This window comes from Littorina saxatilis, linkage group LG3 (assembly GCF_037325665.1).
Source record: "Littorina saxatilis isolate snail1 linkage group LG3, US_GU_Lsax_2.0, whole genome shotgun sequence".
Classification (NCBI taxonomy): Eukaryota; Metazoa; Mollusca; class Gastropoda; order Littorinimorpha; family Littorinidae; genus Littorina; species Littorina saxatilis.
In genome coordinates, this window is record NC_090247.1 from 43,912,648 (window position 1) to 43,925,087 (window position 12,440).

The 12,440-nt window shown below is 42.1% G+C and overlaps 1 protein-coding gene across 9 annotated transcripts in view; it reads left to right on the plus strand.

Moving 5' to 3' along the window:
* LOC138962452 (uncharacterized) overlaps nt 1–12,440 on the plus strand; it is a 172,530-nt gene that overhangs the window by 112,936 nt on the left and 47,154 nt on the right. For 8 of the 9 annotated variants that reach the window (XM_070334266.1, XM_070334269.1, XM_070334272.1 and 5 more), the window contains 6 exons: nt 8,344–8,547; nt 8,846–8,986; nt 9,528–9,778; nt 10,143–10,288; nt 10,618–10,846; nt 11,726–11,743. In XM_070334266.1, the coding sequence (XP_070190367.1) occupies nt 8,344–8,547; nt 8,846–8,986; nt 9,528–9,778; nt 10,143–10,288; nt 10,618–10,846; nt 11,726–11,743 (989 nt within the window). The remainder of the gene's footprint in view (nt 1–8,343; nt 8,548–8,845; nt 8,987–9,527; nt 9,779–10,142; nt 10,289–10,617; nt 10,847–11,725; nt 11,744–12,440) is intronic. The other variant, XM_070334265.1, reaches the window with a different exon arrangement.

Below are 12,440 nucleotides of genomic sequence, written 5' to 3' on the forward strand. Positions count from 1 at the left end.
GGCTCAGGATTTCCCTTGGGTGCATCGACATTGGTGGCTTCCTTGTTGGTTGACTTTGTTGTCGATGTCGGACTTCCGTTCCGTGAAGATAGGATGTTTTTTTTCTACTTCCGGTTCCTTGGTCACCTTTTGTAGGTACCACGGTTTGCAGGTTTTGGCTAGGCCATCTCCTCCCGAAGGTGGTATCTCTAGTGTTTTGGTTCTGCCGCTGTTTCTACTATGGTTCAGTTCCGGAACATGCTCAGCCTTGGCTGGCTTCGGCTACACGGGCTTCACCTTTTGTTCCTTCTTGCTTATTCAGCCTTTGGAACTTGCCTCCTTTCTCTACTCTGTTGGCCAGCCCTTGCTAGGGTGAGCATGGAGCAGATGAGGCTGCCCTTCCTTCTCTACGCTCGTACGGCGGGTGTCGGAGGGACTCGTTTCTTTCGCGTTCTCAGTTCCCTGAACAGTCAAAGAGAGTCGCTTAAACTTTGCCTGCAGTAGAGATTCAGTCGAGTAGAGATCACCAGGTCTCTGACTGCTTTACAAAGGTTGAAGGAAGGTAGGGCTAGCATACTCAGAAACATGCTTAGCAGAAGCATGCTCATTCCTCTGGTTAAGCTAAGCTGGCAGCCAATAGGCAGCCTTGGCCGGGCAACAGCCATTCCACGTTGCGGCGATGGTGGTTGTTGCCTTCCCGTTTCTTGTGGCTTGTGGGGTTCTCTGGCTTCAGGTTACCCCTGTTTGGCCACAAACGTTCGGACTTTGGTCCTTGTTGTCTTTCATCGAGTCGGACTCTGTCTTTCTCTAGTGATCAGACGCGTTCTGGTGTTTCGTCCAAACTTAAGGTTCACTTGAGTTGGCCTCGGAAGTAACATTCAGGTTTTCCTGAGGGGGCATTGTCTTGGACAATGGATGTTTGAGGAGTAGTTCTTTGTGGCTTTCCTCCTCTCTCTCAGGTTTTGGCTACTCTTCTCCTTCGGGCAGAGGTTTAGTTAAGGTTCGGTTCCTGTGACTTCAGTCTTGGGCCTTTCCTCTCTTCTTCCTCATCTTAGTATGAGGCGAGTCCGGATGACGTCCGTTGGGTCGGGTTTCCTTACAGTCGCCCGGCTACAAAAGGCAACTTTGTCTAGGGCGGTTGTCCGTTTTTCTCCGCGTTGGACTCTGTCTTCAGACAGGGACAGACGCGCTCTGGGTTTCTGGCCAAACTCAGGTAGGCTCTTGATTTGGCTAGGAAGTTAACTGCCTGTTTTTTCCCTGAGAACTCTGGTTTCGGGAGTCTTATGGCTGGCTGGCTTCACGGTTTACGTTTACCAGTCTTGGTTTTCTGCTTTCGGTTTTTGATTCACTCTCGATTACCTTCAAGCAGACTGTTTTGGGAACATTCTGGCTTTTAGCCATTTTGTTTATGGTTGCCAGTCACATCGGTTTTTGACCACCGTGGGTCCTCACTTCCGGTAGCTTACGCACAGTCGTAAGTGGCTGCTGTCGGGTGCTACCTCTCTCCCTGCGTTCGCAGGGACTGGTAGGGGATGACTGGCGACCTTCTATTTGTGAGTTTTCTCTTCGAGGTGGACTCTGGTACTTAGTGCTTGGATGTCTCTCTCTCGCTCTTTCGTGGGGATTGGTCACTCTTATTTTGAGCTGACTTCTTTCTCACAAGCCTTTTGGGCTTTACTACATCCCAAGGTTTGCAGACTTTGGCATGGTTGTCTTAAGGTCACCGCGGGGGTTCGTCCTTCTCAGTTGAGGGGACAACCTTACGCACGGATCTTCTCAGGACATTAGCATTTCCTTCCAATAAAAGGGGGGGGGGGGGGAAGCTTGTCTTTCCCTTGGCTCGCCAGGGTTATTAATCCAAGGCTTGGGTCTATTCCTGTGCTGTTTTTTACGGCTAGGAGATTGGAAGAAGTGCTGAGCACAGCTTGCTGGATCTCTGAGGTTGTCTCTTTCGCTTTGCCTGAGATACTTCTCGGCTGTCAATCAGGACTTTCCTTGGTTCCCTCACTGCCTGTTGGCAGTGGGCCAGCCCTGGCAAGGGCTTTTGAGTGGGTTAGATTTTCTTTCCCACTGGGACCGCCCTGATTCTTTGGCAGCGGTCCAGGTTTTTGGCAAGGTTTTTTGAGTGAGTTAGATTTTTCTTTCCCACCGCCTTGTTGTTGTAATCTGCTACATGTGATTCGGAGTAGGAATATGTAATTTAATCGAAAATTTTATTGTAAATTTTCATTTAATAAATATACCTACCCGAATCACATAGTATATTCCCTCCCGCCAACCCCGCTTTTGATTTGGAGAATTTATTCTTTAGGTCGAATGATATGAACCACGTGTTCAGTAGCAGTAGTGACATGGCATGCACGATGGGAGGTAACTCCCCGGGTGTATGGTCATTACCATGGCTACGTTTACACTTTTTGTGGTTGGGGTTGCTTCCCTTAGACGGTTAGCCTTTTCAGAACCTAGCATCTCCGATTGTGTCAATGCTACATGTGATTCGGGTAGGTATATTTATTAAATGAAAATTTACAATAAAATTTTCGATTTAAAAAAAATTCGCGTGAAAGAAACATTACACATTTTGTGCACAGGTTCCTCTAAGCAATATGGACACATCTGTGCAAAGAAAAAAGGGGGTCGACGTATTAATTTTTTTTTTAGAAATTTTTTACCGGGGGTTGTCAAGTACGATTTTGCGAAAAACACTGCGATTCTTAAGGGGTTACTTGTGTGTTCAAATCGCGTGAAAGAAACATTACACATTTTGTGCACAGGTTCCTTTAAGCAATATGGACACATCTGTGCAAAGAAAAAAAGAGGTTGACGTATTAACTTTTTTTTTGGAATTTTTTTACTGGGGGTTGTCAAGTACGATTTTGCGAAAAACACTGCGATTCTTAACATGATCCCAACTGACATATTTAGCTCTACAAATAATAAATGAGACATTAGTTTGTGTATATAAATGAATGGAGAGTATAACTTTATCATAAAACGGTACTTATCAACGTGCATTTTCAGAAAATGATCGAGGTTTATCGAGGGCGTACACATAAAATTATCACTCCTTTAGTAGTAAAAACGTATTTAAAAAAAATTCGCGTGTGAGAAACATTACACATTTTGTGGACAGGTTCCTCTAAGCAATATGGACACATCTGTGCAAAGAAAAAAGGTGGTCGACGTATTAATATTTTTTTAGAATTTTTTTACCGGGGGTTGTCAAGTACGATTTTGCGAAAAACACTGCGATTCTTAAGGGGTTACTTGTGTGTTCAAATCGCGTGAAAGAAACATTACACATTTTGTGCACAGGTTCCTCTAAGCAATATGGACACATCTGTGCAAAGAAAAAAAGAGGTTGACGTATTAACTTTTTTTTTAGAATTTTTTTACTGGGGGTTGTCAAGTACGATTTTGCGAAAAACACTGCGATTTTTAACATGATCCCAACTGACATATTTAGCTCTACAAATAATAAATGAAACATTAGTTTGTGTATATAAATGAATGGAGAGTATAACTTTATCATAAAACGGTACTTATCAACGTACATTTTCAGAAAATGATCGAGGTTTCTCGAGGGCGTACACATAAAATTATCACTCCTTTAGTAGTAAAAACGTACTTAAAAAAACTTCGCTCGACAGAAACATAACTAAACTTGAACACAGCTAAGTTCACTGTATACATCTACAATACCTGTAAACAAAATAAGTTGTTGCCTTATTGTCTGCTTCACAATTATTCCCGTACCAACCCCACCCCCATTATCTTGACTGACAAAAATGATAAAAAGAAATAATTTGGGAGCGCTCTAGGTCAGTTGGTAGAGCGCTGGACTTGTGATACATGAGTTTGAATCAGGGTGAAGGTCGGAACATTTGTGTGCAAAGTTTCATGAAGATCTGTCCAGTAAATTTCTATGAATCGCACACCACACACACACACACACACATATATAATATATATGGCCTGGGGCGATTGTAGCTTCCCTTCTTCGTGTCCAGCTCTCTCTCTCTCTCTCTCTCTCTCTCTCTCTCTCTCTCTCTCTCTCTCTCTCTCTCTCTCTCTCTCTTTCTTTGCGAATATGATTTTGAAGCGCATTACATAAAGTCGGTATCTGATATCTAAAGTCCTGATATTTTGGATGCGGAGGAATTTTTCCTGGTGATGATCTGAGGTAACGGAATTTTTCATGCATTCTGAGGGAATTTGACAGGTATCGGGGTGTGTGTGTGTGTGTGTGTGGGGGGGGGGGGGTGGTGGTGTGTGGGGGGGGGGCTTTTGGTGTGGGGTAAATGATTAAAAACGCCTGCACCCTAACTATGAAAGCAGCCACACGCATACTCACAGAGACACAGAGGCACGCATGTTTGTGTGACGGTTTGCACGAATGACCATTGAAAATTAGTTTTTGATAAAAACAAGCGACATTTCCTTTGAGCACACAGGTGCTCAGCCAATGTGTATTGAAACTTGTTCAATTATCTCAAAATGTCATAACGTTTGGCAATATAATTATTTAACAACAACAAAAAGACTACCGGATTCCGTACATAAAAAAGTCAGGGGCTGTAACAACAATTCGCGGCATTGGACTGTGGGAGCACGGACCTACATTCTAATGGATGGCTGGCTTTGGATCTAGGTCACTTTAGTGGGAATATCGGTCAACTTTGAAACCTGAGGACCAGCCACTTCCGGTTCCCCTTTCAGAGTAATGAGATTGCTGGGGCCGTAGAATTTTTCATCCAGTTTTGTCCTTTTTTTCTCCAAAATTGATATTAGTCGGAAGAAACAAGCACACGTGTGACACGTGTGGTGGGGGTATTTCCCGGCGAGTTTTCAGTGTTGTTGTTGTTGCGAAGCGAAGCGGCTTCCCAGTGCGGAAGGCAGGCAGTTTGTGCATCAAACAGTGTTGTTGTGATGGATGGATGAGTGAGTGATGAGGGTGAATGAGTTAGTTAAACTGTGACTGAATATCTATTGATTTATTGATATTAAAGTGAACATTAGGGGGGGGGGGTTCGAAATGCACCATTGTGCACTCGCCTTGATGTAAGGAACATTACTGCAGTCTCTAACAGCTTCAAAGTGGGTTAGACAGGCTCTTGATAAAGACTGAGGCAAAATGTGCCAAATCACACATTGTCTTGAAAGAAGGAAAAATCTTCATTTGTCACCTTTCTGCACTTTTTTGACTTTGAGTGCATAGCCACAATGGTCACAGACAAGATGCATCAAACAGATTTGAAAAAGACCCCAAACTGAACTTGTTATGACTATTTGTAACCCCTCTCACCTTTTTGACTTGGCCGTACCCAAGCAAAAAGGCAAAAAAAATCATAACTAATTCCATGTTGATTTTTGGTGGGGTGGACCTATTGTTCCAGACTCGCCTTGATTAGAGCAACACTAGTGCAGTGTCCAACAGCTTTTAAAATTTGTTTTGACCTCTTGACAATGTACATGTCAACAATCCCTGACTATATCCCTGACTGTTGTGTGGTGAGAAAAAAATCTTCAGTTTTCCCCTTTCTCCACCTTTTTGAGTGTCAGTGCATAGCCACAATGGTCACAGACAAGATGCATCAAACAGATTTGAAAAAGACCCCAAACTGAACTTGTTATGACTATTTGTAACCCCTCTCACCTTTTTGACTTGGCCGTACCCAAGCAAAAAGGCAAAAAAAATCATAACTAATTCCATGTTGATTTTTGGTGGGGTGGACCTATTGTTCCAGACTCGCCTTGATTAGAGCAACACTAGTGCAGTGTCCAACAGCTTTTAAAATTTGTTTTGACCTCTTGACAATGTACATGTCAACAATCCCTGACTATCCCTGACTGTTGTGTGGTGAGAAAAAAATCTTCATTTTTCCCCTTTCTCCACCTTTTTGAGTGTCAGTGCATAGCCACAATGGTCACAGAAAAGATGCAGCAAACAGATTTGAAAAAGACCCAAAAGTGAACTTGTTATGACTATTTCTAACCTTTCCTACCTTGTTCACTTGGCCGTACCCAAGCCAAAAAATCATAACTAATTCCATGTTGACTTTTTGGTGGGGTGGACCTATTGTTCCAGACTCGCCTTGATTAGAGCAACACTAGTGCAGTGTTCAACAGCTTTTAAAATTTGTTTTGACCTCTTGACAATGTACATGTAAACATGTAACCCTAATCCCTGACTGTTGTGCAGTGAGAAAAAATCTTCATTTCTCCCTTTTCTCCACTTATTTGTGTGTCAGTGCATAGCCACAATGGTCACAGAAAAGATGCATCAAACAGATTTGAAAAAGACCCAAAACTGAATTTGTTATGAATATTTCTCATCTTTTTTGGACTTAAAAAAATTTGTCAAAAAAAAAACATTTCTTCATTTTTCCCCTTTCTCCACTTTCTCTTTCATGAGGAAGGGATAATCACACATAGTACGCCAGTGAGGTTAGAATGGTGAGGTGGGGTCTGAGGCTGGTAAGGGATTTGGGGGTGGGACCGACGAGAGGGCACGGATTCGGCAGTTCGCCGTGTCGAGTCAACTTCATATAGATCTGTGTAGGCGATCAACAGCCCCAGCCGATCTGGATCTGTTCAAGTCAAAAGTAAAGTCAAGGATACGAAGAAGTTTACCGAAAAACATCGATCCCAAGGACTCATCATTTGTTGTAACTTTTCAAAGCAGTTACATTCAATCAAAGCTCTATCCACATTAAACCGAACGGGAATCGTCGAAGATCCACGCAACTTCACTGCAATGTCGAAAACGAACTCATAATGTCACCGCAGATCTATAGTTGGTTTTGGTTTTGTGTCGCAGCAAAGAAACGAAGCAAATCTCCGGCTTTTATTTCACACTAAAAAACCGTTCATTTAGCGGGTTATTAAAATATATTTCTTTGAGGTTGCAAGGCAATGGCATCGCTGAGATGTACTCCTTCGAACACACGACACAGGTTAGAAATTGACCTTATTTGGGCGCTTTTTACGGCCAAAACAGAGTGAGCTTTTTGACGGGTTTATGGAAAAATCACTTCGGGGGCAGGTCTAAAATCCTGTGTACAGTGCCAAATCATACAATACATCATTCAAAAGAGCAAAGTATGTTCTTTATTCTAACATAATTATGGGCTAGGGTAAGTCATAGATATAAATAGACAGTGTGTGTCTATTATATCTGTAGGCAAGTGTATTCCATTCCTTCGATAGTCTCGTCATCTACACTTGCGTGAACAATGTAATTTTGAGTCTGTTTTGCATAAAAGACCTGCGAGATTTGTAGAAGTCAAAACAACAACTTACAGTCCAGCCTCTCAACTTTCGTTCCATGCAATTTGTTTGTCTGTACGTATAGACTGAGGGGTGCCCCGAAATGATTTGTAATCACAACATTCACAGACTTCAAATACGCCATTGAAAACTCGTCCACGTGCGTTTTAGATATACTTGGGTGACTAAAACTGTCGTACCTACCAAAGGCCGCTTCGCGTAAGAAAATGACTACCAGAGTCGCAAGGCTCGGGATTTTTTTTACAAGAAATTTATATTTCGTTGTTCTAGTCCGAATGAATATGAAGATATGGCGAGTTGAAAACGCCGATTCTTTCGCCAGAAACACGTCTGTTTCCACACCGGAAAGAAGGAATGGACTGAGCTACTAGAAGCACGGCGCCGTGCGTACAATCGATCGAATGATGTTATTCACACAATACCATTTGGCGATCTCTAAAAAATCATTTAAAAACGAACTAGTTGACATGTAATGAAACTATTTACTGAAATCAAGAAGTATCTTAGTTCTAGCCGTGCATATGACACACCCTTTCGCGAAAGCACACTGAACCGTGCGCATACGCATTCGCACCCGCAAACCACCAACCCAGGCGGGTTATCCAGATCCAGATTCAGATCCAGATCCAAGGGAAGTAACTCAGTGAGTATAAACATGAGCAAGAACCGCAACCCGAACACACTCGTAACACCTTAAGATCAGCAAAATAAGCAGCTTTGATTAAAATGTAGAACCCCATTAGAGAACACCTCTGTCCGAAGGGCACTTCATATTTTCCTCAGCTTCATCAAGTGATCAAAAATACCCCTCTCCTCAAAGGGCTCGAGTTGCAGTGCAGGGACTCTTTTCAGGGGTCCCAAGGGTATCCTCTCAAAACTAGAATGACAGGAGTGTTTCCTTGCCTTCTTTGTTTTTGTTTAAAGGAGATGGGGTGGAAAAAATGCACTCTTTACAGTTATTGTGAATAAGATTTCTTCACGGCACATCTTGCTGCACATTGACTTGCTTCATCGTAGTATCGATACCAATAATCTACAATGTATTTTTATTTCTCCTATACTTTAATGAAACAGGGACAGCATCACCACATGCCTGGCCAACATACACAGCTTTGTGCTGCGTGACTGTAAGCAGCTGCCTTGGGCCGGGGATTTAAACCCCGAGGTGACGCTGTCAACAGTGAAGGTGCACGACAAGAAGAAGGACCAGCTCAAAGTGCAGACCGTCAAGGTCCCCAACCTGCCTTACTCCAAAACCATCCTGAGCGAACGCATCAAGTAAGGCTTCTGAATATGGTGTGTGTGTGTGTGTGTGTGTGTGTGTGTGTGTGTGTGTGTGTGTGTGTGTGTGTGTGTGTGTGTGTGTGTGTGTGTGTGTGAAAATGCCAAAATATCAGTAAATTATATGTGTGTTACATTGTCTCACTGATGCCATTCCAAGCAGTTTTTCTACATTGGTCTTCTATTTAAGTTTTGTTACTGCTCTTTGTTGCTGTTGTGTACTTCTTTGTATTTGATTAGTACATTACAAAACAAAACAAAAAACATCTGTGCAACATGGTTTTTCTTCCCTCAGACGCCGACACAGAGACAAGAGTGTCACGGCAAAGAATGAAGTGTACATAGGACCTACCACCTACCGCCGCTTCATGCAGAGCTTCAAGTACCTCTACACCTCCAAGGCGCTGGAGCGAACCCAGGCCGTCGAGCAGCTCAAGTAAGTTATCCAGCAGTACAGCTTTTAAAGTGTTACATGAGATTGCAATGTGTTCCTTTAATTAGCTTGACAGACCAAGACAGAAAACCCAGTGATATCAGTCTGTTCCTCTCTTGAACAGCCTGGCAGACATTTGATAAGTGGCTTGACTGACTCCAAATAAGAATGATCTGTCGCGTCAGCTTTTTAGGGATTGGTGACCGGTGACTGGAGTGTGGCTAACCCCTGCCACAGCACGAGTGATATGTCGGTTACACTCACAGGTTAAGATCACCTGTTTGGACTTGTGTTTTCTTAATCCTGAAGAGATGAAATGAAAGGAGAATGCACCCAGTCTTGTGGAGCAGCTCAAGTGAGTTGTCCAAAACTAAGTTTAGAAAACCATTGATGTGTTATTTCAGATGTTAAACAAACAAACAAAACTGTGACAGAGCAATACAGCTCAAAGGAGTTGTCTATCAGCACATGTTTTAGAGTTTTAAGATCGGTAGCAATGTAGTATTTTAAGTGTTAAAATACAAACAAACTCATCATCTTGCAGGAAATTGCTGGCGACGCTGGACAAGACTCGGGCAGATGCCAAGGTGATGAAGAAAGCCATCAAGACCATCACGGGCAACTTCGAGGGTGCCTGCAAGAACACGGCCGACCTCTTGCATCGTCTGACCAACAGGGCCACAGCCCTGGAGAAATTGAAGGCCAAGGTCGGTCTCAGCAAGTCCCTGGACGCCTACCTGCACCTCACCGAGTTCCAATCCGAGGAGGAAGAGGAGGATGAGCTGCTGAAGGAAGGTGGGAAGAGCAGACGCTGTATCAATTTTATTGTCTCGAAAACCAAATTTAATGCAAAGCGCCAAGTGTCAAAGGTGTCTTTTCCCCTCTCATCTCACTAAATCAATTGTGTTAGGGTATAATATGTACATGCTAGCCTGAGTATTCTAAATGAATGCATCCGGCATTTCAGTAGCTGTTTGTGACTTTTCTGCACATATGACACACTTTTCTGTGGATGTATTAGACTTTTCTGCAGGTTACTCTGACATATCTGTAGATAAACTAGGCTCTCCTGTAAATTTATGAGACTTGTTTGCATGTGCGTCAGACTTGACTGTAGATTCATCAGACTCATCTCGTTTTTGTGTGTTTTGCTGTGTAGAGGAGTATGACGACTATGACGCGGAGTTTGACAAGATGCGTGAAGCGACGCTAAAGACGCGCCAGGTGCAGGCCAAGGAGGAGTACGCCGAGGCCCAGAAACGAGTGGAGGACTGTCGCCACCAGCTGGACCATGCAAGAAGTCAGGTACCCCAGCAGTGTAGCACATAGGTAGACCTCATCTTATCAGCTTTATTTCCCATGCAAGGCCCCAAGGTTTCGGTGCGGAAGAACAAGGTAGACTCCTTCACATAAAATTGAAAGTCATGTGTAGTTATTGTCCAGGTTTTGATGTGGAAGGAGAAGGTGAATTGACAGTGCATCGAGCGTCTCAAGGCCTCTCAGACCCCCGTACATTATGTCACTTTATACCTTACCTTTACCTCATCTCACCTTACCTTTACCTCATCTCACCTTACCTTTACCTCATATCACCTTACCTTTTCTTCATCTCACCTTACCTTTTTCTTAACCAGGTGTTGGTGTGGAAGCACAAGGTGGACCGCCAGTGCATCGAGCGCCTCAAGGCTTTCCAGACGCCGCCCATCCTGGTCGGACAGGTGATGGAGATGGTGATGATGTTGATCGGCAAGCGCCTGCCCTCGCAGCGCATCCAGGAGTCCCGGGACTACCCCACAGGCAAGGAGGATCTCTCCTCACGCATGTCTTCAAGTTCCTCGTCTACCAAACTCATCGTCAAGAAATGTGAGTGTAGATTTCTCTTTCCTCTGGCATGTTACAACAAATTGAAAATCTTGGTCTGAAGCAAAATGTTGGCGAAAATTAGACCACTGCTAGTCGCTTCTATCTGTGGAAATTATTTAGAGTGTCGGTACAACTGCTCAGTTAGATGAGCTCTTGTGTGAACAATTTCTTGTACGCCTTCGAGCACTGCTTTGGGTGACTTGACTCTTATATTTCTTTCGAATATATCACCTCAATTTAACTAATAGGAGCTTTCTCTTCCCTTTTCTGAATACAAGCTATAGAGATATGTCGAAAGAATAAGCTGCGCCTCTCTTCCATGCAGTTCTCATTGTTTGAGTGGGTATTATGCCTTTTACCTCTGAAGAGGGTACCATTTTTTTAGTTGGGGAATAGTTACCTTGTTCTGTTCTGTCTCCATTTTGTATTAAAAAAGTAATGTAAGAAACTGCCAGAGTAAGATTTTTGTGTATGTTTTGCAGTCAAACATGGTGAGGGTGGTATCTGCATGTTGTTGTTTTTTTCTTCTTCTTTTGTTTTGAAATCAAAACAAAATTAAGACTGGTGGCGGTGAAATCCTTGAAAAGGTTTCTTTTTTAGCATAGTACATGTACTAGTCATTGGATTGGGATTTATTTTTTTGTTGTTTAGTGATCTTTTGTGGTAGTTTGTTTTGGCTTTGATTTTTTTTTATATAATTATTGTTCTTTGTAATTGTTGGTGGTGGATTTTTTTTTTTTTATCATAACTTTGTAGACCATATAATTATCCTTTGATTGTTGTACTAATGTAGTATGATGGGTAGTACGTATCAACATACTTATTTTGATCATTTCTGCAAAGTCATTTAGAAATATGCTGTTCTTCCTCCATTAACAGCTGAACGTCAGCGATCAGGTTTGCAGCATTTATTTAAGTTTGAATGTCAGTTTTTCTTTTGTTTTCATTTTGGCTTTGTTTTAATCAGCACTAATATGTACACAATTATGCCTTAGGTTTTCATTAAAAATCAACATGTCTCAGATTTTCGTGTCAATTTAAAGACCCCTTTTTTGTTTTTTTGTTAATGACTTGCAGATTGTTGCTTGATTCAGCTGTGTTGTATTTCTTTAAGTTCATTGATACTTAATCATAAACTCCAGTATAGTTTTAATCTCTGTTTTCGACCCTGGTCAAATTTATTGAAACAATAATATAAAAACACAATAATGGCACCAATTAACAATGATAATAATGGTTTCATTGAAATGCTTACTTCATTTAAAAGGCAGTTTTGCATTATAACCAAACAAGGCTCGAGTTCTAATTCCAAAATCAGACCCAAAGTTGATCAGATAACAAACAATGTGTGTTTGAAAATCATTGACCAACAGGCTAGGAGAACATTTTCCATTTTAATGTATTCCTTTTAATGGACAATAACGTGTTTGTTATTGTTATTGTTATTGTTAAGCTTTCAGGTTTCAAGGCAATAACTACTCATGACTTTCAATTTTGTTATTGTTATTGTTATTGTTAAGCTCTCAGGTTTCAAGGCAATAACTACTCATGACTTTCAATTTTGTTATTGTTATTGTTATTGTTAAGCTCTCAG